We start from the raw sequence: 26,186 nt of genomic DNA, 5'->3' as shown, positions 1-26,186 counted from the left end.
GATATACTTGTACTCTTCCTCGACAGATTCAACATCTTTAAATCGGCCAACATGCATAGATCCCTGTTCGATGATGTACACGGTGATAGCTGCTTCAGCTTCACCCGCTTGTCGGATCTTTCCTTGTCTGACATGGAGGATGTCACCTGGCATGGCCTCATTGATTTGTAAGCAGTTTATTTCTAATTGTTGCAATACGTATTTAGTTCTGAATTGCTTTACAGCCTGTTGCACTATCGTCGCGTACTGGCCAGGCAGCCTTTGCTTGCCTACCGTCGTCAGTGGTGGCCACATCAACGTGCTCCGCGCTATCAACTCCTGGAGCCAACTCTAGAACGCAAGCTTGTGCCGGACTATATGCTCCCCAACAGTGTGCTGAGAAATTTCATCTTTACTGCAGTGGTAAATTATTGTTAGCTCATTTTATTTGAGCTGCCTTTATCTTTACTTACTTCTCCTTTCTCATAAAGAGGTCTAATGTTGACATGAATTGTTTTACGTTATTAGCATATATCAATACAGTCTCTAAAATCATATATTTCTTGCTTATAAGGATATCGTTATGTAGATCGTCAGATCCTCGAATGATTACCGTATATTTCTTCCCTATTTATGTATTCAAGTATTATAAGTTTTAATTGTTTTGTTGATTTACAGACGTCTAGAGAGAGTAGCGTTTATGCTTTTGGCGATTACATCACTGTCAACATGCAGGAAACGATAGAACATCGTGTGACTCGTTCCAAGGTACTTAAGCAAAAGGCTGCACTGATTGAGGAGCTCGTCGATGGCGACGGCCAGCCGCAAGTGAATGTAGATCCGCTTATAAAGCAGGAGCTAGAGGTGGAATCTGTGGAGGTGCAGACCAAATTGAATGCCAAAAGCGATGTTAAGATGACCACGCTACATTTGCTGCCCGAGTTCCCGCATCGGCCGCGTAAGCCGCAGTGCTATAAATGCGAGCCGCTGCAGATGCCGCGCTTTCTCTACGGGCTGGGTCAACGGGTGCAGGCGGTCGATCGACAGTTATAGTGAGTAGCAATGCTTTAATGTATGTAATATGTACTAATATCTGGCATCTGGTTTTTGTCAGCTGTGAGAGCCGCGCCGCAGCTTGGGCGCACATACGCCACATGCAGTGCGAGAATGTGCTGGGCAGGGAGCTTGTGAGTACTGGCTTGGCGCTCTGCAAGCCGCTCAACGGCTGGTCGTCGATTGTGGTGCCCGATAAGGAGACACTTATAACGGATGCGGGCAAACTGTTTGTGCTAGACAGCCTACTCACACGGCTCAAGGCCGAAGGTCATCGTGTCCTTATTTACTCGCAAATGACCAAAATGATTGATCTACTCGAGGTGAGTTTGAATATGTGCAATCCTTTTGATCCAATTCTAATGCCATGCGTGATTTTTAGGAGTATATGTGGCATCGCAAGCATCGCTATATGCGCCTCGACGGCTCTAGCAAAATTTCTGCTCGTCGCGACATGGTCGCTGATTTTCAAACCCGCGCCGATATCTTTGTCTTTCTGCTCTCCACACGAGCTGGTGGATTGGGAATTAATTTGACTGCAGCTGATACGGTAAGTTAAATTAAAGAGTCTGTTGTTAGAAAAACACTAAAATGGGACGACTTGCTGAAGAAGAAACTAATACTTATATGAAAGGGCCTTAGCTAAGTTCTACTGAGGTCGACTTCGTGTGGGTATATTTAGTGGTCAAATGAATGGAGAGTTTGTCTTAAGCAATTTAGCTTTCGATTATATGTCAACCAGAGCTGTTTTTCTATATGGCATCCCAGCTTAGATTGAGTTAACTTTTTAAAACGATAAAAGTTTAATCTACAGCAAAGCTACAAAATCTTTTTTCATATCTAAGCTAAATTATTTGTTATTGTATATCAAATCGAGATGGAATTTTTGCGAAAAAAATATGCGGAGCCAGTTAACTTAACCCGTCTTGAAGCGAATCTGGTGCCATCCAGTTTGAAAAGGAAACCATTGATTCGCCAGAAGCCAGAATTCAATGAATCTGACAAGTATAATGGACTGGATGACTTGACTGACCCAATAACCAAAACCGATCGGAAAAGCCACAAAATTGAAATCCAGCGTCCTGATCGCCCTAGGAAACCATCCAAAAACCTCTTACTACAGGCACGCGACGAGCCTTTAAATAACTCAGATAACTGTGTGCTGCATATCGGCTACAATGACCGTGAGGCTGCATTGGTGTGCCAGGTGCGCACTACCAATTTCCGAGCACTGAAGCAACGGCTGTTATCAGTATTTCAGAACTACAACTGCCGCTTTCGGGCTGTGCATAGTGAGAAGCAAATCTTTAAGCAAATGGGCTTCATCCATGTGCTAATGACCTGTCAGACTGCCATGGACTTTGGCAACTTGGAGGAGCAGCTGCATCAGGTGGCTCTGTCCTGCCATGCAGAAGGCTGCAGAATTGTGAGCCACGAAATGGGCGCTCTATGTTTTAGATGCCAGCCAGGGCTTATACCAGAAGTGGCCTGCAAGCTGAAGGTGTTCGGCTACACGCCGCTCCTCACAGAGCTCGGCTATTGCCCCATCGGGCCGTTGGTGAAGCTGAAATCCCCACAGCTGAGGCGCTATTCAGAGTTCCTTAAGAACCTTCGGGCAGACGCAGACATCGTGAAGGTCTATGACAATGTGCAAAACTCCGTGCTGCAGTCCATGTACACCAGCTGAATTGGCAGCTAGAAAATTTATGTGTGGGCGATGAATAAAAGGGCAGCTCCTTGTTGCCGCGACTTGTATCCATTTGCTCGACTACTTGTTTATGCAATGCGCGGTCGTCGGCGTCGGCGTCAGCGTCAGCGTCGGCATTGCCATTGCCATTGGCATCGATCGAGCGCTTTTCGCCATGATTTACACATTGTGATCTTTATCGCAACAATGACACTGCCAAGGCAACCACCGCAAATTCTCAGCCAAAAGGATGCAATATATATGTGTGTATGTGTGTGTGTGCTTGTGTGTGCTGTGATATCTTCCACTGTGACTGCGGCTGCTGGGCTTCGTGTGAACTTTTTCGCTGGGTTCTTAAATCATTTTGTCACTGATTTTGATTTGTTATTTGCGCTGGCCGTCAAGTAATTTGGTGTTTGTCTCCTCGTCCATTTTATTGTTCGGTTCTCAGGCTCGAAATTGTTCTCCCAACTCGTTGTTGACTAATTCCCTGGCATTTTGGCATGGCATTGCATGGCATGGTCTTTTTATCGGGCCTTTGTGCGGCTTATCGAAGACGAATAAGCTTTAATATCTGCCATAGAATTTAAGAAAATCAATAGCCGGATTTCATATACTCTTCTAGTACTATGAGAGATATTTCAAAAGAAATATATTAGCTGAATTTTTTTTTTCTATTATAATGGAAGCTTTTATATAGGAAAGATGCATGTAAAGTTTTTGCTAAATGTCAATACATTATACATATTTCAAAATTAATCAATTCAAAATTATATCAACCAATAATGCACGTTTAACTATCTTGTATTACAGTAGAATTCATATAGAATAAAACACCGATTTCTAGATTTAGTGAAGCAAATTCCTTAATACTTGTACATTGCCTCAGTCGCATTCCCTAACAAAAGTTGAAATTTGTAGAATTTTTGTTTTACTCTATAGTAAATTTCTAAAAACCTGATTATTTCTGTTGGTGTTCCCACACAGGCAAAGTTTAAGAGCGAAAAGTGTTTGCCGTTCATGTCGCTGGCGCATACCAATGTAATTTGACCAAAAGGCAACTCAACTCTTTGGCATTTCACTTTACACTAACGGAAATTATTGAGGGCCCACAAACTTGTACCAGTTACATTTAAAATGATATGGGATCAGCTTGTTAATTGTTTCTTATGCCATTTATAAACAAATTGAGTTTGATTGCGGCACTGTGTTCCTTTTCGGTGGTCATTGTCATGCGCGTCTCGCTTCCACTTGGCATTTAGATTTATGACATTTTCGAAATCGTAGCAGTAGCCACAGCCTATCGTCATCTTTTCATAGTCCATCATATTTGGTATGTCCCACACGTACCTGAATTTAGTACAATACATTGGGTGTATAAATATGTTGTCTTAAACCCAATCTGCCTGTCATATATTCAATTGCTACTTGTAAACATGGTATGAGAAGTAAACTTGATGAACTAATTATCTAGTTTACTTCTCATTCGATGGTTACAGGTAGCGTAAAGAATATTTTTTCAGATATGAGGCTAAACATATTTTCAACTTTTCCCTTTTACCCCATCCTACAAAAATAAAGTTGTATAACGTAAATTTTGATTTAAGTTTTTCACTAATCTCGGGCATTTCCAGTAATTTTCTCGCCAGGCAAGTATCTCAACTGTTAGATAGATTATAAGTTTGTGAATAGGTTCCCAACTCAAAGTGTGGCCCCTTTATTTAAAATTAGTTTTGCCAGGCAAATGAAGAAGATAAGCGTTATTGTATTTATAGGAAATATAGTTGTACTGATAAGTTCAAGTGGTTACACGTGAATCATAAAGCTTAAAGTCGTATTGGTTCACCTTTATTATATTCTTTATAATTTATAACCTGGTTTTATAATATTGCTAGTTATATACATATATAACATTTCATGATATTTCATAATCATCGATAATAAAGAATTATCGTTTTATATATTTCACTACTACCATTCAACATTCCACATATTTAACATATTCTGACCAGAACTAAAGCAGATCCACATTAAAATATAGGATGCATGCGAGTCATCTACTTACGACTGAAGCATTCTTACATATGCTTGTTGTGTTGTTTCACTCTTGATTTTACATTGACCGTTAAATCCAATTTCATTGGACCCTATCAATTACATTTCATTTTAAAGAATAGCGCAGCCCACGATAGAACCACCCTAACAAACGTAGCGAAATTATCAGAAACTCTTATCAAATACAGTAAACTTTTTATAAATTACAAAAAAAAAGAAGAAAAAATAATATATAAATATTTAAATAAAATATTTATTTTAGTACGATCATATACTAAATATCTTCATAAATTTTGACTTAACTACGCCTTACAAATTGAATACAATTCGGTTTCTACATAAGTTTAAAAAGAGTTTTATTAATAGGACTACAACGTGCTATAATAAAATAAAGTAAAGTTAATAAATGCATCGAAGTTTATGCAAGCCACTCGCGAACTAGTTCAATCAATCGTTCCTTGGTTGCTCGCAATGCTGCACTGTCTGTGGGATTGATTGAGCCAGAATCGGAGCAGTGTGAGGCTTGCGGAATAATTATAGCGGAATCAGAGCCAACGCGGCTCCATCCATCCAAACCACCATGAGTCATATAAACATTCTCCACTGCTGGATGCTTTCCACCATACTTCTTATTTGTAGCCTGAATATATTCTTCAATTTTCGCTGAGGTGTATTGGGATCCGAATACGTCGTGACACGTATCGGTATACAGAGTTGCCGGGAAAGTAGATCCGAATGGGTGATTCTTGTTTGCAGAGGATTGGAACCAACCAAATTGTCTGCATGTTTGGTAGAACCAACCGAGGCCAGCTAAGAAGGAAAGAATAAGGCTTATATTTAACTAACTAACAGTGTCTATTGAGGTTTTACTCACAACCATCGTAGTTATTTTTGGACCATTTGTAATAATCAACAGTTCCCTGATATCGAGTATTAACACATTCTGGTTTCCCTAGACGCCACTGTACGAACTGAGATAGTGCTGAAGCATCATCATCATCAAAGCTTCGTAGAACAGAGCAATATTGGGCCAAATCATAGTTTTCTGGTCTACAGGGAAACAAAATCATATTGAAGAAGAAGAAAGAAAGATGTTTCTTGTGCCATAGTTACTTTTGGTACTGCGCTATGCCTGCAAATATGTTTGCAATCGAGCTAAATATTTGCCACTGATCCCTTTCATTATTCTCGTCGAAACTGTCGCACAAATTGAGGAGTTCCTTGGCCCTAGCTCCCTGACCAGTCTGAAACAGATCCTCATAGTAAGATGTCGCATTATCGATGAGGTCGTAGCAATAGTCTCCTCCCAGTTGCCTGTAGGCTCTACCAACAATTTCCATGAAATCTGAAAAATCCACTATCGCATCTAGCGGAGCACTTGAGGCCCAACTGCCGACGATTACGTCGGGGTACAACAGCTTAAACCAAACTGCCATGGATGCAGAGTAGGAGCAGCCTGAAATAACAACCTTAGACTCCTTGTACTTGTCCTCTTCTTTGAGCACCTTGATAACATTCACCACATCGGCCAAAGCTTGCTCCACGCTTTGGTATTTAAGGTTCTTGGTTGACAGGGGCCTAATGGGAAAATAGGTGAATTTTATATAAATGAATCAGAAGACTTTGCAAGTCAGGGATTTTAAGCTTACGTAATTGGAATGCTCTCGCCGAAGAATCGATGTTCAGTGTAGACCAGCGACCCGTTGTGCTCCTTTGCGATGTCAACCCACAGTCCTGATGTGATGGCGCTCGGATCAATTGCCCATTCACCGCCCAGGTATATAAAAATGGGTGAACCATCTACAAAGTTGTCTTCGTTGATCAAAACACGCTGAAGAAGATAAGTTAGACAAGATTGAATTCCTTTAAGGAACTACCGAACTCACTTGGTCCCACACGTTCTTGTTAGTGTCGTCAAAGTTGTCCAGGCTCTGATTGAACCATCGAGTCTCCACATTTGCACGCTTGGTGCTTGGCGGCAATGGTGGCCCACGGTGAAGCTGGTTGAGTGTTTGAAGAAATGCTGGAATTGATATTTGATTTGAGCCTGGAGAGTTCTTGAGAGTTGCTGCAGATACTAGGGATACTAGCAGTGCCAGAACTACTGGAAAGTACTTCATCTTGTTACATAGGTTGCAAACTTACGAATGCTTTCCTACCCCAATACATGGCCTATTTATTCAAAAAGTTCTTTTGCCAGGGTACCAGTAAATATATGTGTTACTAGAAAAGTAAATATTTGCCCATAGCTTAATCGTAAGCCCCATTTATATGTAACTGATAGGCTTAAGTAGCGTGTGGGTCACGTTGGACAACGTTACCAAAAATGCTTTAGTTGTCTCATCCTTGTCGCTTCCTATCTTTATTGTATGGATTATGGCGATTTCGTAATTGATTGATTTAATCATTGCTATGATATACATATATAGCTCATAGTGATAATTGTATATTACGACAATTTATTTTACTGTGAATATTTTCTTCAACGTGATGTATAGGAATACATATCTATTCCGAATACTAAAAATATACAAACTATATGATATATGATAAATGTTGGTAGCTCTTCTACAGATTCGAGATATTTTCCTCTCTCTGTTAGGTCTGTGTACCAATATCGTATATTGTACATCAGCAATGGCTATATCTAATTTTAGTGTTGATAACATAGCATTTTGAAATACATTGTATAAGATCCGTTACTCAAAAACATCTTTAATAACTATGTATATTTTATTCGATGATTCTCATATACGTGATCAAAATAATTTTACGTCATTTAAAAATAAGCAATACAATTTATTGGGATATTTTATATATTATTGTTTAAATAGGTCGCATATTAATAATCCAAACAGTAAATATTAACGTTGCATCCAAACTAGTTTGATTAGACGTGACTGTATATTTTCAGAATATCTTCATTATTAATGGACTGATTTCTGTCACATTTTGTAGCCTATAGTGTGAGCAGTTCTTAGTATTGGGGTATCACTTTACAGAGCTGATTACTTTATACTAAAGACTATTCTGAAAGTATGCTGTGCAAATGGACTTAAAGTTTGTTAATCAAATTTACAATTATAATACAAGCCCGTTCACATATTAAGCGTACAGCCTGATGTAGTATAGAGCCTAACGCCATAACTATTAACATTTTGTTTTAGTGACAATGTCAGCTTTAAGCAAATTTTTGATTACCTTCCTTCCAAAATATTTGCCTTTAATATACCAGTATTCCACTACTAGTACGAACTTGTTTATTTAAGCAATATAGTTCATTAATATACATTAGTAGTATGTATTTGCATATTTTTAATTTCGTGGCAAATAATTGGTAGTACTTAAAGTTAAGCTAACCATTGACGCAATAATTCAGCAATACGATTTTTGGAAGCGAGCAGTTCGGCGCTATCGGTGGAGCGGATTGAATTTTGGTCAGGACAGTGCGACATCTTGGAAATAACCGTAGCGCCCTCTGACGCGCCAAGACCAATGGCACTCCATGGATCCAGACCTCCGTGTGTCATATAGACGTTCTCAACGTTTGGTTCCAAGCCGCCAAAATCCTCATTGGTCTGGGCGGTATTTTTTTCAATCTGGTCGTTTCCGAACTTGGTGCCAAAGATATCTTTGCACAATTCAACGTAGAGAGTAGCGGGAAAACTGCTGCCAAACGGCTGATTAGAAGAACGCGACGTCTGATACCAACCATACTCGTTACAGGTCTGATAATACCAGGGTCGAGCTATCAAATAGCACAAAAAGATCTAATCAGTGAAAGCATATCGAATAGCAAATAAATAACTTACACGCGTCAAATTTGGTAATTGCGTCCAGATAATAGTCAACGGTTTCTTGGTAGCGTGCATCAACGCAGGTTGGATAATTCCAGGCCCAATAAACGAAATTGGCAATGGCTGTGGCATCATCGTTAAAGCTCATGATAAAATCGCAATAATACTCAAGGTCTCCCGCTCTACATAAAATGGTATATAAGACCTGAATATATCCTATTATATGATTCGCTTACCCTTGATACTGGGCTAAGCTAGAGAAAACATTGGAAATGCTGCCGAACAAGCTCCACAAATCCAGATCGTTTTCATGATCAAAATTGCTGCAAATACGCAGCATGGCACGTGCTTCAGCCGCGCGCTTGTTCTTAAACATGGACTCCAGTTCGGCTATGCCCTTCTCTATACGATTGTAGCATTTCTCTCCTCCCAGCTCACGAAACGCTTTTCCGACTACCTCCTTGTACTCGTAGAAGTCAACCTTGGCGAATAGCGGCGCACTGGAAGCCCAGGCACCAACCACCAAATCGGGATAGAGCCGCTTGAACCAAACTGCCATTGTGGCTGAGTAGGAGCAGCCGGACAGCACGACCTTCGAATTGCTTAGCTGTGCATTCTCCGACTTGAAGGTTTTAATGAAATTGGCCACATCGGCGAGCGCCTGTTTGACATGCAAATACTTCAAGTCTTCCAGCGACATTGTCCTATGATTATAAGATTATTATATGATTATGTAATATATTAAAATTATACTTACTTAGTGGGCACACTTGCCCCGTAGTAACGATGCTCAGTATAGATGAGGACACCTTTGTGCTCCTTGGCCAAGTCATACCAATAACCATCGTTTATCATATTCAAAGAGGCCTCCCATTCGCCGCCCAAAAATATGAATATTGGGCTGCCTTCCGTTTGGAATTCGTCATTGATAAAATAACGCTAAACCAGAGACAAATCATCATATATACATACATATATATACATATATATTATATTTTCCACTAACCATTTCGTAGGTTTCCTTATTGGTTTCATCGAATTGATCAAGTGGTTGTGTAATCCATTTTTCTTCCCCCTTCAATTCTCGTTTAACCATCTTCAAGGGTGGACCGCGTTGCATATCTTTCAAGGTTTTAACGAATACGGGCACATCTTTCTTCAACTCGAGGCTAATTGCCTGACTGGCCAGAGCCACCAACGCAAGGCTGACCAACTGTAGGAGCAGCATGTTGCCAAATGAAATTCCTAACTGACCAACGTTCTACTTTTATGCAATCAAATTGTAGTTTCGTTTTTATTGATTTTCGATCAAGATATAACTGTACAGCTGATAAGAGTACGAAATGGTATTTCATTTGAGTATTGTGATTAGACGGGATTTTCAGTAACCTGAATCTTTTCGCAAATTTATGATTTCCATTGCTTTTTATAAATGTGTCTATAGTTTAACATAGATTGCATTAGTTGTTCGTATATGCGTAACATAGCAAAACCATAGCCACGACCTAGTAGTCCCATTTAGTAAAATAGCAATTCTTAGAGCTGTAATTCTATACAATTTTTTATTGCAAATATTACACACATTTATAGCAAACGCTACTACTTTTATATTATTATAGTCCGACTGATTGAACAATATTATTCTAGCCATTCGCGGACCAGTTCAGCTACTCGTTCTTTTGAGGCTCGCATTTCCGGGGTATCATCATTACTAATCGATCCAAAGTCCTTGCAGTGCGCATGTTCTGTAAATTTAGAATCACTATAGTAACTTTTCATTAGACTCTTATAAGTTAGTCCACCTGGTATGATGGTGGCCTGCTTCTCGTCCTGTATGCCCATTGCACGCCAGGGATCCAACTGTCCATGGCTGAAGTACACATTCTCTACTTCCGGCGTAAGACCCCCAAAGTATTCGTTTGTCTCAGCCGCACGGTCCTCGATAAATGACTCACCGAACTGGGGACCATAGAGATCAGCACACATGGTTGTAAACAGAGCTAAGGGAAATTTAGTGCCAAATGGTTGCATGCTGGAACTGGATGTCTGATACCAGCCGTACTCGTTACATGTCTGGTATATCCACTGACGCACTGCAACATGTAAATCGGAAATAATTAGATTCTAGAAGTCGCATTGAAGCAAATCACTTACTCATATTGCCGTTGTACCTTGTATCCAATAGTACTTTCATGATGGCATACAAGTGCTGCCACTCGCTTTTCCGAATTCACTGAGAAGATAGCTGCTTACTCCAATAAGATCAGTGCTTCCAGTCATTATTTGCTGGCAGACACCTTCAATACGTCCAGAACTATAATATAGATAACTATTAGTGCAGTTCTTTCCATTTAAACTTGTCATTAACTGACTTGTGGGTCTGTACAACGTTGGCAAATATTTCGGAAATCTCGTTAAACAGCGTCCATATGTCCAAATCATTGTTCACATCGAAAGGTTCACAGAGCTTCAGCAAAGCCTTGACCTCGGCGCCGCGTTTGTTGGCAAACATCGTTTCCAGCTCAGCAATTCCCTTCTCAATACGGTCGTAACAAGCAGAGCCACCCATTAAAGTTATTGACTCGCCCATTACCTCTTTGTATTCTAAAAATTCAGAAAGAGAAATGCTAATCCGTTAAAGCACTTTCAGAGACTACAACATACCAAAAAAGTTCACTTTAGCAACGACGGGGGCACTGGATGCCCAGCCGCCAACAACCAGATCGGGATATGTTCTCTTGAACCAAGTAACCATCGTAGCAGAGTAAGAGCCACCCACAATTATAACTTTGGAATCACTCAAGCCCTCATACGAAGCCTTCTGCGTTTTTATAAAATGCGCCAAATCGGCCAAAGCTTGTTTTACATGCAGGAATCGAAGGTTCTCGTTGGACAAATCTCTAAAAAAAAACATTTAGATTCGCATAATAAACATAGTCTCTGCTCTATTAACACTCACGGTAATGGGTGGCTTTCTCCGTAATATCGATGCTCAGTATATGCTAGAAGTCCATTGTGCTCCTTGGCCATGTCGTACATGTGACCCGCTGTAATAAATCCATTGCTAATTGTCCACTCTCCACCAAGGTATATAAACATGGGACCACCGGCTTTGAAAAACACATCGTTCAACAAGTAGCGCTGAATGTCAGAATATATGATTAATGGAACACAATTGATTATTATATAATACTTGACTCATACCATTTGCCAAGTTCGAGTCTCAGAGTCATTAAAGTGGTCCAGCTTCTGTTCGATCCACAACGTTTGCACCTCGTCGGCTCTATTTTGGTTCGTCGGAACATAAGGTTCCTCGTGAAGTTTCTTGAATGTCCGCTCGAATATGTTTCCATTAGCCTGGCTAAAGCCCAATGCCAACAGCGTAATAATTACTCCGACTCCGTAGTGTGTCATCGTGGTAGATTTGACTTCTACTGAGGCAAAGGTTCCATTCGCATTCTGCTAATACCTGTTGCTTAGTTAAACGGCAATTCTTATCTAGCATTTTGTTAGAACATTATCTACGAGAAATCATAAGAAATACTAGCACAACTATTTTTCAATCGTTGGTTTAGAATCATATTGTAGTGAATACCATGTAGCCTTATCAGTTCGACTAGGCACTACATTTTCAGTCGATGGCAAGTGTGCTTTGTTTCTTCTTCTCTTCATTTGATCAGATTTTGCTACCTTATAAATAGTATAATTGTTATTGATAAGGCTAAGTATGTTTGACTTTCATATTACTGATTATTGACAGCACAATTAGTTAATTGGAATCGATAATACATTGAAATTGATGTTTCAAAGCAATAATTATATTATCGCTAATATTGTTTAAATACATAGTAGTTGTTTAAGTAAAGGACATTCATTTCATATTTTACTAAAACTACATTACTAAAAATATGATATGTAAACTTTATTAAAGCCATTCGCGAACCAGTTCAGCTACTCGTTCTTTTGAGGCTCTCATTTCGGCGGTATCATCAATACTAATCGATCCCAAGTCCGCGCAATGCGCATGTTCTGTAAATTTATAATCACTTTAGTCATTTTTCATTAGACTCTCATAAAATAGCTCACTTGGTATAATGGTGGCCTGCTTCTCGTCCTGTATTCCCATTGCACGCCAGGGATCCAACTGTCCATGACTGAAGTATACATTCTCCACTTTGGGCGTAAGTCCACCAAAGTATTCGTTTGTCTCAGCCGCACGGGCCTCGATAAAAGATTTACTGAACTGGGGGCCATAGAGATCAGCGCACATGGTCGTGTAAAAAGTTACCGGAAATTTTGTACCAAATGGTTGAGAGGCGGAACCTGAGGTTTGATACCAGCCGTACTCGTTACATGTCTGAAATAGCCATTGACGTCCTGTAATATGTTAAGCCCATATTAGAAAACAAATTTTCAATTGTGAAATTCAGAAACTCTTACTAACTGAGCCGGAATATCTTGTGTCTGAGAGTGTATCAATCATTGCATTGTAGCTGAGGTCATTACACTTAGAAGTGCTCTCTCCAAATTCACTTAGTAAAAATTTACTTAGCCCAACAAGATCGGAACCTTCGGCCATGATCTTTTGGCAAACTCCCTCAATTTGTCCCGTGCTATTAAAAACATATATTAATTAATTATCTTAAATAAAAGTAATATATAACCATTTTATGCATACTTATGTGTCTGTACTACGCCGGAAAATATATCAGATATTTCACTGAAAAGATTCCAAACGTCCAAATCGCTGTACACATCGAACGGTTCGCAGAGCTTTAATAGAGCCTTTACCTCACTGCCACGTTTATTGGCAAACATTGCTTCCATCTCCGCAATACCCTTCTGAATACGGTTGTAACAGTCAGAGCCACCCATTAAAACTATGGACTGTCCAGCAATCTCTTTGTACTCTGACCAAAAACAACAAGATTTTTATGCTTTATAAGAGACTCAACAGGTCCACACTTACCAACAAAGTCGACTTTGGCAAAGAGAGGGGCACTGGATGCCCAGCCGCCAGCAACCAGATCGGGATAAGTTCTCTTGAACCAAGTAACCATCGCAGCAGAGTAGGAGCCACCCACAATTATGACTTTGGAATCACTCAAACCTTTATACGAAGCCTTCTGAGTTTTTATAAAATGCGCCAAATCGGCCAAAGCTTGTTTCACATGCAGAAACTGAAGGCTATCGTTGGACAAATCTCTAAAGAAATTGAGATTCACATAAAAAGGAATAGATACCAAACACTATTAACACTCACGGCAATGGATGGCTTTCTCCGTAGTATCGATGTTCAGTATAGGCTAGAAGTCCATTGTGCTCCTTGGCCATGTCGTACATGTGACCTTCTGAAATGCGACCCTTGCTAATCGCCCACTCTCCACCCAGGTATATAAACATGGGACCACCGGCTTTGAAAAACACATCGTTCAACAAGTAGCGCTGAATGTCAGAATATATGATTAATGGAACACAATTGATTATTACATAATACTTGACTCATACCATTTGCCAAGTTCGAGTCTCAGAGTCATTAAAGTGGTCCAGCTTCTGTTCGATCCACAACGTTTGCACCTCGTCGGCTCTATTTTGGTTCGTCGGAACATAAGGTTCCTCGTGAAGTTTCTTGAATGTCCGCTCGAATATGTTTCCATTAGCCTGGCTAAAGCCCAATGCCAACAGCGTAATAATTACTCCGACTCCGTAGTGTGTCATCGTGGTAGATTTGACTTTTACTGAGGCAAAGGTTCCATTCTGCTAATACCTGTTGCTTAGTTAAACGGCAGTTCTTATCTAGCATTTTATTGGAACATTATCTACGAGAAATCATAAGAAATACTAGCACAACTATTTTTCAATCGTTGGCTTCAAGTCATATTGCAGTGAAAACCATGTAGCCTTATCATTGTTTCTTCTTCTCTTCATTTGATCAGATTTTGCTACCTTATAATAAATAATATAATTGTTATTAATAAGGTTAAGTATATTTGACGTTCTCAATAATGATTATTACCACCACAATCAGTTAATTGGAATCGATAATATTGATGTTTTAAAAGTTGAATTTGAATTTATATTTTTGCTTATATTGCTTAAATACATAACAATTGTTTAAACAAAAGAAATTCATTTCATGTTCTGCTAATATTTATATATTAGGAGACCATTTATGGTTATAAAGACAAAAAGCAAATTCTATTTTATCCATTCACGGACCAGTTCGGCAACTCGTTCTTTTGAGGCTCTCATTTCGGCGGTATCAGTTGGATTGATCGAATTGAAGTCCATGCAATGCGCATACTCTGTGAAAAAAAAAAAAAATATTTTTTCATTAAAAATTACATTTTTATGATTTTATTTAGGTAGCTCACTTGGTATAGTGGTAGCCTGCTTCTTGTCCTGTATGCCCATTGCACGCCAGGGATCTAACTCTCCATAGCTGAAGTACACATTCTCCACTTTCGGTGTAAGACCCCCAAAGTATTCGTTTGTCTCAGCCGCACGGTCTTCGATAAAAGATTTACTGAACTGGGAGCCATAGAGATCAGCGCACATGGTCGTGTAAAAAGTTACCGGAAATTTGGTGCCAAATGGTTGAGAGGCGGAACCTGAGGTTTGATACCAGCCGTACTCGTTACATGTCTGGTATATCCATTGACGCACTGTTATATGTTAAGCTCTTGTTAAAAAACACATTTTCAATTGTGAAGCTCAGAAGCTTACTAATTGAACCTGAATATCTTGTGTTTGAGAGAGTGTCAATTGTGAAATTGTAGCTGATGTTGTTGCATTTAGAATGACTGTCTTCAAATTCACTCAATAAAAATTTGCTAAGTCCAACAAGATCCGAACCTTCGGCCATGATCTTTCGGCAAGCTCTCTCGATTTGTCCCGCGCTATTAAAAAATAATTTAATTAATTACTATTAATCAAAGTAATACATAACTATTTTTTGCATACTTATGTGTCTGTACCACGCTGGAAAATATATCAGATATTTCACTGAAAAGATTCCAAACGTCCAAATCGCTGTACACATCAAACGGTTCGCAGAGCTTTAATAGAGCCTTTACCTCACTGCCATGTTTATTGGCAAACATTGCTTCCATCTCCGCAATACCATTCTGAATACGGTTGTAACAGTCTGATCCACCCATTAAAGCTATGGACTCTCCAACGATTTCTTTGTACTCTACAAAATATAAAGGTTTGTATTCTTTATGAGAGACTCAACAGGTCCACACACTTACCAACAAAGTCGACTTTGGTAAAGAGAGGGGCACTGGATGCCCAGCCGCCAGCAACCAGATCGGGATAAGTTCTCTTGAACCAAGTAACCATCGTAGCAGAGTAGGAGCCACCCACAATTATAACTTTGGAATCACTCAAGCCCTCATACGAAGCCTTTTGTGTGGTTATAAAATGCGCCAAATCAGCCAAAGCTTGTTTCACATGCAGGTATCGAAGGTTCTCATTGGACAAATCTCTAAAAAACATTAAGATTCTCATACAAATGAACAGAGTCTCTGCTCGATTAACACTCACGGCAATGGATGGCTTTCTCCGTAATATCGATGTTCAGTATAGGCTAGAAGTCCATTGTGCTCCTTGGCCATGTCGTACATGTGACCTTCTGAAATGCGACCCTTGCTAATTGCCCACTCTCCACCCAGGTATATAAACATGGGACCACCAGCTTTGAAAAACACATCGTTTAACATATATCGCTGAAAAAGAGATCATATGATTAAAGTAACTCAATTGATTATTACATAATACTTGACTCATACCATTTGCCAAGTTCGAGTCTCAGAGTCATTAAAGTGGTCCAGCTTCTGTTCGATCCACAACGTTTGCACCTCGTCGGCTCTATTTTGGTTCGTCGGAACATAAGGTTCCTCGTGAAGTTTCTTGAATGTCCGCTCGAATATGTTTCCATTAGCCTGGCTAAAGCCTATTGCCAACAGTGTAAGAATTACTCCGACTCCGTAGTGTGTCATCGTTGTAGAATTTCTACCGAGTCGAATGCATAATGTAAGCACCATTTATACCTGTTCAACGGCAATTCTTATCGGGTACCTAATTAAGCTATTATCTACGTTAAATAAACCGCAGAAACAGTTTTACAGTAATAGTAACACACTAATTTCCAATCGTTGACTTAACCATGCTTAGCTAATTATTCCGTGGAGCTCTATCAGCTCAGCGAATCAGGACATTTGTAAAGTAGTTTATTTAATGAATGCATTGCTGCAGTTCCTAAATAAACGGATTCAAGTGCCAGCTATTCAGAAAGCCAGACACTATCTATAAAGCGGAAATGAAAATTGGACAGGAGAAAAGTCTGTATCTGAAATTTTAGAGCACACAACACGTGATGTAAATTCAGTTCAATATATTCAATTAGTTCTTTCACTGCCGGATGTTGGATCTGAAAAGCAACCCCTTTGGTCTAGCTGCTGCACACTTGCACTCTGCGCACGTCGAATGTAAGGCGTAGTCTCCTACTCATAGAAGATAGCCGAAAGCAGGAAAGGTCTCGAATTCGTGGATTATTGAATAGACTTGGAAGAAATTAATATGCAACGCAGACAACTGTGGCATATCAAAAGGATAGCGAAAGGATGTTCGTGTTGATTACTCATTTGCATATTCATTAGATAAGCATTGATGTATATCGATCGAGAAGATATTATTTCAAAGCATATTAAAGTATATGATTATAATATATAGCATTTATGTTATTTTAGCTAAAGCTAAAGCTATGTTATTTAGCTATGAAGTACTCTTGCATTATTAATATTACTTTTTTTGTTCTTTTTTTTTTATTATTGTTATTATTATTATTATATGTATTAATTTTACTTCTCTGCCTTGCAGGTTATCTTCTACGATTCAGATTGGAATCCCACCGTTGACCAGCAGGCCATGGATCGAGCCCATCGCTTGGGCCAGACCAAACAGGTGACAGTCTATCGGCTCATCTGCAAAGGCACCATCGAGGAGCGAATTCTGCAGCGGGCACGCGAAAAGAGCGAGGTAAGAAAACCACTAGGGCCCAGGAAACCGCAAAACCCTATTCAGAAATTCAAACAAAAAGCAACCGCTTGGAGTTTCTTCTTACGTCTGTCATATATTAGGCACGTGCGCGGACTTCCCCCTGCCTGATTTGATGTTGCATGGGGCATTGTTGCGCCTTATTCAAAATGTTTGAATGAAACTCGAGCCGCACGCATGAAACACTTGTACACGATGTGCATTGTTGGGGCAGCTATAAAGGCTCGGGTAAACCGATACCGGAAATTAATTATACAATTGGTTAGGCGACATTTCGGTTACGCCTTTAAATTCTCTATAGAAGCAACCCATTCAGGGTATGTTTTTCTTCATTTCTCTCTATTCTTTTCTTGAGCTCTGCATTTATTAGTTTAATTGCTCCGCTCCTGATTATCATATTAAAGTGCTTAGGCCGCCAGAACGGAAGCTAAGTAAGTCTCAGCGCAGTCCTAGGCGCTACTCAATTTTTACGCGTTTCATTTCATTTCCTGGGGCGCTGCTCTTTTTATATTTTCGGCATACTTATGCATATTATTTCTATATAATTATATTTGATTATTTTCAGATACAACGCATGGTTATAAGTGGCGGCAATTTCAAACCCGACACCCTCAAGCCCAAAGAAGTCGTCTCACTGCTTTTGGATGATGAGGAAATCGAAATGAAATGTAAGTAGTGCGTGGGTAGTTAAAACTGAAATTATTTAGAATAAATCAAGAGAAGTAACTGATGTAAATGTATTTGTTTAAAAACTAAAATCGAAGACCTCGTAGTAGGATGAAATAATATAATACATTGCTCTCTTCATAAACAGTTGAAGTTCATTGCATAAATCTTAATTAAAATATTTGATTTGCCTATCTCTTCAACACAGATCGCCAAGAGGTGAAGCTGCAGGTTAAAGAAGAGACTCCCTCCACCTCCTCACCCATCCCAACAGCAACAACAACAGCGGCAGCTGCAGGTGCAAATGAACGTAAACGACGCAAGCCAAATAAGGTGAGTAAACACACCAAAAGAGAATAACCGCTAATTGCTTAATTAAAACCAAAATTTGTAGTAAGTAAAAAATAAAAGCTATGCAGATCGACATGCGTAAAGCGGCAGAGACTTCCGCTCGAAAGTCAGACTTTCTTTTCGATCAAAAGCAGAAATCGTGCACTTCAATTGTTCTTTTACGCATGATCCAAGTTTGCTGTTAATGGCCAGTTATTAGACCAAATTTACACTTGTTACACGCAGCGACAAGCTTTCCAGTCTCAATGAAAGTAAATGATCTTTTAAGTGCAGTTCAAATTGCGTCTCGGCCATATACAGCTGCAGCTGTGATGGAATGGATGGGGTTAAGTGAGACAGACTTAAGTCTGGCTCTTTTGTTGTTCTTACTTGGGCACTGCATGGTGGTCATGGTCACGTGATTCATGCAACAACAACAATAACAACAGCAGAAACAGCAGCAACAACGACAATTCAATTTGCTACAAGACTCAACTCATCGTTGAGCTTGTCTTGGTCTGTTACGTAGCGTGCTTTGAACTTGCTGCCAGCTTTGGGCATATACGTAGTGGATCTGTTGTTGCTGCTGCTGCTGCTGCCGTTGCTGCTTCTGCCTATATTCATTCATCCAAGTGTTGTGTTCCCTACGACCATATATACATATAAAGCAAACACTTTGCTTTAACCAACTTGGCTCTGGCTGTCTTCGAAGTCTTGAAAAACAGTTTCAAGTGCCTTGTGCCTTGCTGCCTTGTGGGCTCTGGTGGGCTTCGGTGGGCTTGTGGGGTGCTGTTCGACTCTTTTCGTTTTGGTTTCGCTAAATGATTTTGTGCGTTCAATGGAACACTGATTATGGTCTGTTGCCTCTTTGTCTTTTCATTTCTCTCTCCGTTTTTGGTTAGTTCTACTCGTAGCTCTCCTAACCAAAGTCTCGCTGTGGGGTACGGCAACAGCGGCAGAGGCAGGGGCAGCGGCGTGCACTCAAGTTCATATACCACCATAGCGCATACAGTCGGCATGTAAGCGCGTTTAATGGCACGCAGCCATCTTTTTCTTCTGCTTCGTCGTTCTTCTGCAACTACAGCAACTACAGGCTGCGCTGTCAATGGGGAAGTTCAAGTTTCAGTTTCTAGTATTGAAAATGCTCAAGTCTGAGGTTAGGTATCATTGAGACATAGAGTAAAGCCAAACGATTCATTTGAAACAGATTGCAGCACATTTATGTCTGATTGTTTATTAAGTTTGCAACGGTATTTGGGTCTGACATTTACTTTGCTTAGTAGGCACTAGTACATGCTCCATTGGTTTAAGTGGGCTGCCATTAAATGTCGTCGACCTATTTAGGAAGCCACGTGGAAAATAAATACTTAGAGATTTCTTTGTATGTTTAGGCATTGTAACCGTTAACTATTTTATTAAAGGATTGAATCTACTTGTGAAAGACCTTTAGGCTACAATTCTTTAAATTAGAAAACGAATTCTGGCAGAGTCCAATTATATTATGTAGTTACCTTGAAACAACTTTAATCCTACTTTAAATAAAATCAGCTACTGTGCGGCCTATCTACTTAATGGCCGTCGAAATCTTTGCAAATTCTATGCAAATTACTTGAGTGCTACCCTAGTGCCCAGTTCCTGAAGCATGGCTGTTAAAGCGTCCTACTTTGGGGCTGACCGGCCCTAGAATCTGAAGCAATAACTCAAGTCTCGGTTTGGCATGAATTATTTTAATGCCACACAAACTGAAACGAGAACATGAAGAACTCGAAGAAAGAGAAGAAGAACAACAACGGGGACTGGCATAAATTATAAATGAAACATTTTGTAGATCGGTTAGTTAGGGTGGACCGCAACGAAACGTATAGATAAAGAGACGATATTCGTTGTTATCTTATTTCCGTTGCTCATAAAAATGCTAATCGTTTTTATTGTTACATTCAAAATTAAACACATTTTTATTGTATTTGTTTTAGGATGCTAATATGGGCGGCATTACGATTCCGGCAGACGATGTTGATGTTGCACAATGCAGCCCAGCTGCCAAGCGCATTAAACAGGAGTTAGAAGATAGCAGCATTGACATGGGCAGGCCGTCATCCACATCCAGCGGCGGCACAGATACCAACAACCAAATACTCGGCCAAGAGACTTATGTGCCTGGTGCGACGCGTGTGCGGAGCCAACAACAACAGAAACAGTCACAATCGGCCAACGATTCCGATAATGAGGCTTTGGTAGTGGACGGCGATTGTTCATCGGGAATGTCTCAAACTGATTCCATGAGTAAGTACTATGAATGCTCATTACTTTATAATATGGTACATATTAGGGCACATAATACCTTGTGTCAAATAAGTACCCGGAAATTAGAAATATATTTATTGAATGACCTTAACAGGTGATAAATGATTAAAATGATATATAACAAGTAAGAAGACTCTAGTCGAGACTGCTCGACTAGGAAATACCCTGAACCCTCCAATCTGATATTCTACACTTCTTTTCGACACACATACATACACACACACGTATTAGAATGCGCTCTGCTAACTGCGCTTGGGCTACGCTGTAGTGTAGGTATCATTATAAGAATTTATTTGTTGAATAATTTAATTTCTAGGCGTACAATCTTAATGAAAGTTTCAGGGCGAAATTATATGGTGAAAATGTATGTACATTCCAAAGCTCATGTCTCTAGTACTTGAAATACGCCTTTTACAAAGGTGAGGGTGAGGGGGTGGATATAGGGGTGGGGGGTAAATTACAACAAAAATCGAAATTATATAAAATACATATAAGTCTACATTTAAAATTTGCAAGCTCTAGCTCTAAAGGTGTAGGAGATATAATTAAATAACTAGCTTTCGATAAGGTTTTTGATCGATAATAAAATATCGGGAGTAGTTATCGATATATAAAGAAAAACTTGATATGCGCGTGATATACACGGACCTAGGAAAAAAAATTTCAAGTCTCTAGCTCTTATATCTTCTGAAATCGACGCGTTCATACATACGGACGGACGGACGGACGGACGGACGGACGGACGGACGGACGGACGGACGGACGGACGGACAGACAGACGGACAGGGCCAAATCGACTTAGCTCGTCGCCCTGATCAAGAATATATATACTTTGTGGGGTCTGCCACGCCTCCTTCTGCCTGTTACATACTTTTAACAAAACCATTATACCCTGATTTCCCATTTTCAATGGGTTCAGGGTATAAAAATATATAGAACCCAAAGTTGATATGGTATAAATATATCCAAATCAATTACACATATTCCTTTATTCATCACATTTGTTACTTTCATATATATATATACATAAATATTAATATACATAGAAATACATATATATATAAATATCCATAGACATTGCGTTATGTGACACGTCTTTCCTCAATTTGAAAACTGATAAACCTTTTGCCCATAAGCCACAATATCTATACTAAGGCTTTGAGTGTTAGACGCCCTCATGAAATGTTAGCTGTCTCTCTCTGTGTGTGTGTATGTTGCATCACATGCTCAAATTCTTAAAATACTCCAATCACTTTATAATTAATAATTCAAATTATTTGGCAATAACCAGCGATTGGTAAGGCGCACAGAGCGAGACATATGCATCGCAGAATGCGGTCTACCGCCGAACAAGTTGGCTTAAGCCAGTTGGCCTGTTTGTTTGTTGTTATGAGCTGCATATTATATATGTGGGATGTGCAACAGCGGCAGCAACATAAATCCATGATTGCTGCAGCTTGTTAAGCGGCCTAAAAACTAAAAAAGCTGAACAACCGAAACGCATGCATTCGATTTGCATGCGCTGAAAATGTTGCTTCATTTGAAATTTGTTTAACAATTAACAAATGGAAAGTACAAGACGTTGAAAAGTAGGCAACACGATGCGACAGACAACAAACTGATGACCAATCGCGACAAGTGCAACGCCAACAGTTTCAACCCGTTGTTAAAGTCAAATTTGCTCAACAACAACAACAACAACAACAGCAACGGCAGCAACATGCGAAATGTTACCTGTCCGCTGGCAGGCTTGGCCAACTATTTGGCTAACTGGCTAACTGTCTCACAGATGGGCCGTAGTTGCTGCAGCAAGCGTAGCTTACTAACTTGGCTTATTGGCATCATTGTTATTCCCTGCAGTTAAGAATAGAGTGTGGGACGTGATCAACCATTTGAATAATCGGATTTAGTTACGAATGGTATGAAGAAATATTTAATATAGAAATATAGATGGGAGATGAGAATTACTTTAATAAATTAATTTCCATTATACAATTATCCGGAAAAATTTTAATAAAAGTAAACTGGTCGGAATTTTACAAAATTAAAATGGGAGAAGCAAAACATGTTTTATTTATATTAATTTTGTTTGCTTCAACTCTGATAATCGAAAAATATATAGTTAAATATATTATAAATATATGTATATAAAAATATTGCAAACAAGTTTCCCTACTCTACTTTGTCTCTGTCTACAGGGCATACTCCAATCGAGCAGACTTAGGTTACATTTGCTTCTTTTTTTTTTACTAACTGTCGTTGATAACGTTGTCATTTGTATTGGCCACAGTTTGTTGGCTACGTACGCAACCCAATTTAATATCACTCGTTGCCTGGAAATCGTTACTGCGAGTTGCCAGTTGATTATGTTCCCCAATGGAGCTCGCTTGTCAGTCAGGCAGACAGCCAGTTAGTCAAAGAGTGAGTTAGACGGTCGCAATGCTGTTGGCTGTTTGTGTTTTTTGGCCTATTGATTTGACAGTTGGCTGTTTGGCTTGGGTTATGCATTAAAATGCCACAAAAAAAAAAAAAAACGAGGCGCTCATAAATATTTTTTATATGCCATTTCTTTGGGTTTCGCTTGCGGCTCTGCAGGGCTTGGCAAATGAAAACATCTAATTTAATCAATGGATTCACGTGTTGTGGCTACATAAATTGTGGCCACATTTGCAGTTTCAAGCTATTTTGTCGATTTCGTAATTTTTTCTAGACGTTTATTTGCTGTTCATTATGGGGCCATAATGAGAAACTGTCATGAGAGCCGAAATCGACGAACGGATTTGTCGTTATTTAAATTTAAATATTGTGATAGCCATTAAATTGATTTTTATCGACTCGATGACAACTTGTAAAATAACAAAACAAAATTGAAAACACAACCATCTATCACCTATATAATGATTGATTAATTTTTGATCGTCTTTGTCTTCGCTGGGAAAATTAATTTTCTTTAAGATGTTTGAGAAAGCAAAGGCAGAGCAGGGTATTTAGCTTTAAAACAAAATTAATTTATATTGATTAAACAGGTAATGTTGTTTTAAATAAATATATTTGCTTCGACTGTTAAACTATATATTATTAATCAATTTTAAATATTGCTCCTCTGCATATTTATTAACATCTCACGTTCCAAGCTAACTGATCAGGAAAAACACCACACAAATTCCCAGAATGGCTTAAACTAATCTAAATCCTTATTTGTTTGCTAATTGCAAATGACATGGCCAATTTGCAATAAATGAGGTATTTCTTGCAATTACTTTTAACTCAACTGGTCAGTCGCTGTTTACTAATTATTGGAGCATTTATGTAATTAAACGACTTCCTTTTGCCTGGTGCCCAACCTTAAGCGCGAGTTCCGTCAATTACGCGTGCCTCACGCACTCGACACTACTTAAAAGTTGAAACATTTGCTTTACGAGTATGTTTTACTCAACCGCATTCCATGAGCTGCACTTGATGCGATCCATAGCAACGGATTCATCAGCGTTTCGCTTTCCTCTGTCCACCGCATATCTTAGCACATTTAATTTTATGCAGCAGGATTTTTTATGCCATTTATTGCCGTTGCTTGCTCGTTGCCGTTGGTTGTTGGCTATTTGCTGTTGGTTGTAAATAATTTTTTCCATTTTTTCCGGCAACAGCGCTAGAAATGTGGGTTAGTTTTACAATGCACTAGGCAGTCCACAAATCATCCGGCCGGCTAATTAGTTAGCTACTGACGCTGTATCGTGCGAGGCATTCAAATTGCATTTCCATTTTAATGTTTGTGTTGTATAACAAAGTTGGGAAAACAATTTTTTAATTGCATTTCATTTAAGTACATTTCGCTTAAGAAATAGACGCGTGCCAATTGTACTTGATTGAGTGGCGCAAGATACTTTCTCAAAGAGACCCGTAAACGCACAAAGACAGATACATATAGAGATAGAGATAGAGATAGAGATAGAGATAGAGATAGAGATACAGATACAGATACAGATACAGATACAGATACAGATACAGATACAGATACAGATACAGATACAGATACAGATACAGATACAGATACAGATACAGATACAGATACAGATACAGATACAGATACAGATACAGATACAGATACAGATACAGATACAGATACAGATACAGATACAGATACAGATACAGATACAGATACAGATACAGATACAGATAAAGATACAGATACAGATACAGATACAGATACAGATACAGATACAGATACAGATACAGATACAGATACAGATACAGATACAGATACAGATACAGATACAGATACAGATACAGATACAGATACAGATACAGATACAGATACAGATACAGATACAGATACAGATACAGATACAGATACCGATACAAATACAGATACAGATAATTTGGTTGCTGGCATCGAGCTACGCCCATTCGAAAAATGTGCCACAGCCCGTATTTATTATTCATTAGATTTATCATAGATTCTTGTCCACTTTGTCAGCGCTGCTTGTGAGACATATAAATAATTAAAGAAACAGTCGTAAACAAGGTGCAAAACTCCCAAAGAACATGACAACACCAACAATGATATTCAACAAAAACAGCAACACCAAAAACAACAGCAACAACTAAGAAATTCAATAAAAATCACGAAAAAAGTATCTCATAGAATACACGTTAGCCATGAGATACAATTACGCTGAAATCTTGTCAGCAAATCAAAACTGCGAACAAAAACGCTGATTGGCCACAAAAATTCACACAGCTTACAAATAATTACATAATGCGCTTCGATTGCATGTGAAAAACTAAATCAAAATATATCAGAGGCAGGCAGGCAAGAGCTTAAAAGTCGAAGATTAAATACACTTAAAAGAGAATTTTTAATCCAAATTAATTAATTAATAAGATTTGACACAGGATATATCTTAGGAGAAATCTGGTAATATTTTATTATCGATATTTATATTTTTCAAATTTTTCCCCTAGAGTAGCTTGATGTTTATAATTTATTGCTTATTATATGATGTTTATCATTTATTGTTATGAAATTTCTAGCATATTGGGCTAGTCTGTATATAAGAATTGATTTTTGGTATATACTATATAATCTACCTGATTGAAAGTAAAGAGACTGTATTCAATTTTTTGTTATTTTATACAAAAAAAAAAAAAAAAAAAAATTAAAATAATAAACCTTTTCAGATTTTTAAAGTTTTCTTAGTGCCAAAGCTTGAATAATTTTGAGCAGTGTATTCAAAGACAAACAACTGAAATGCCAG

At 38.9% G+C, this 26,186-nt stretch overlaps 6 protein-coding genes across 7 annotated transcripts in view; 2 read left to right on the top strand and 4 right to left on the bottom strand.

Annotated features, from left to right (window-relative positions):
* The window catches only part of LOC6573289 (chromatin-remodeling ATPase INO80), a 39,365-nt gene that overhangs the window by 3,147 nt on the left and 10,032 nt on the right, over positions 1-26,186 (top strand). Inside the window, exons 5-13 of the mRNA XM_015166853.3 lie at positions 27-167; positions 225-402; positions 658-1,031; positions 1,094-1,355; positions 1,415-1,582; positions 17,455-17,613; positions 18,197-18,299; positions 18,506-18,630; positions 20,601-20,910. Coding sequence (XP_015022339.1) covers positions 27-167; positions 225-402; positions 658-1,031; positions 1,094-1,355; positions 1,415-1,582; positions 17,455-17,613; positions 18,197-18,299; positions 18,506-18,630; positions 20,601-20,910 — 1,820 coding nt within the window. The remainder of the gene's footprint in view (positions 1-26; positions 168-224; positions 403-657; positions 1,032-1,093; positions 1,356-1,414; positions 1,583-17,454; positions 17,614-18,196; positions 18,300-18,505; positions 18,631-20,600; positions 20,911-26,186) is intronic.
* On the top strand, positions 1,782-2,787 carry LOC26527418. The gene has a single exon (XM_015166854.3). It carries the CDS (start codon positions 1,910-1,912, stop codon positions 2,717-2,719), a length of 810 nt encoding a protein of 269 aa, XP_015022340.1. The 5' UTR covers positions 1,782-1,909; the 3' UTR covers positions 2,720-2,787.
* On the bottom strand, positions 5,114-6,909 carry LOC26528064 (thymus-specific serine protease). Its single transcript, XM_015166855.3, has 5 exons — positions 6,661-6,909; positions 6,424-6,605; positions 5,888-6,352; positions 5,649-5,824; positions 5,114-5,584 (listed from the first exon to the last, which is right to left on the bottom strand). Exons 1-5 carry the CDS (start codon positions 6,892-6,894, stop codon positions 5,193-5,195), a joined length of 1,449 nt encoding a protein of 482 aa, XP_015022341.1. The 5' UTR covers positions 6,895-6,909; the 3' UTR covers positions 5,114-5,192.
* Positions 8,012-9,819, bottom strand: LOC6573290 (putative serine protease K12H4.7). The gene is made up of 5 exons (XM_015166856.3): positions 9,578-9,819; positions 9,329-9,510; positions 8,808-9,275; positions 8,587-8,753; positions 8,012-8,522 (listed from the first exon to the last, which is right to left on the bottom strand). The coding sequence occupies exons 1-5, from the start codon at positions 9,797-9,799 to the stop codon at positions 8,125-8,127; spliced, it is 1,437 nt and encodes a 478-aa protein (XP_015022342.1). The 5' UTR covers positions 9,800-9,819; the 3' UTR covers positions 8,012-8,124.
* LOC6573291 (putative serine protease K12H4.7) lies at positions 10,120-12,011 on the bottom strand. Its single transcript, XM_001999341.4, is given in 8 exon segments — positions 10,120-10,316; positions 10,374-10,664; positions 10,726-10,773; positions 10,776-10,885; positions 10,944-11,175; positions 11,236-11,471; positions 11,531-11,712; positions 11,776-12,011. Coding segments are annotated over 8 exon segments (1,416 nt in total). The 5' UTR covers positions 11,986-12,011; the 3' UTR covers positions 10,120-10,209.
* Positions 12,368-16,580, bottom strand: LOC26528079 (putative serine protease K12H4.7). Of its 2 annotated transcripts, XM_044007501.1 has the most exons (8): positions 16,365-16,580; positions 16,265-16,301; positions 13,835-13,979; positions 13,541-13,776; positions 13,250-13,481; positions 13,012-13,184; positions 12,658-12,948; positions 12,368-12,600 (listed from the first exon to the last, which is right to left on the bottom strand). In XM_044007501.1, exons 1-8 carry the CDS (start codon positions 16,572-16,574, stop codon positions 12,497-12,499), a joined length of 1,428 nt encoding a protein of 475 aa, XP_043863436.1. In that variant the 5' UTR covers positions 16,575-16,580; the 3' UTR covers positions 12,368-12,496. The 2 variants fall into 2 exon arrangements, with proteins under 2 accessions (XP_043863436.1, XP_015022343.1); XM_015166857.3 differs by lacking the exons at positions 12,368-12,600; positions 12,658-12,948; positions 13,012-13,184; ... (1 more) ...; positions 13,541-13,776; positions 13,835-13,979 and adding exons at positions 14,711-14,876; positions 14,946-15,236; positions 15,298-15,470; positions 15,535-15,766; positions 15,825-16,060 and having other exon boundaries at positions 16,120-16,301.

This window comes from Drosophila mojavensis, unplaced genomic scaffold, assembly GCF_018153725.1.
Source record: "Drosophila mojavensis isolate 15081-1352.22 unplaced genomic scaffold, ASM1815372v1 contig_16, whole genome shotgun sequence".
Lineage (NCBI taxonomy): Eukaryota > Metazoa > Arthropoda > Insecta > Diptera > Drosophilidae > Drosophila > Drosophila mojavensis.
Note: the sequence above shows the minus strand (reverse complement) of the source record. Positions and strands in the feature narration are given on the sequence as shown.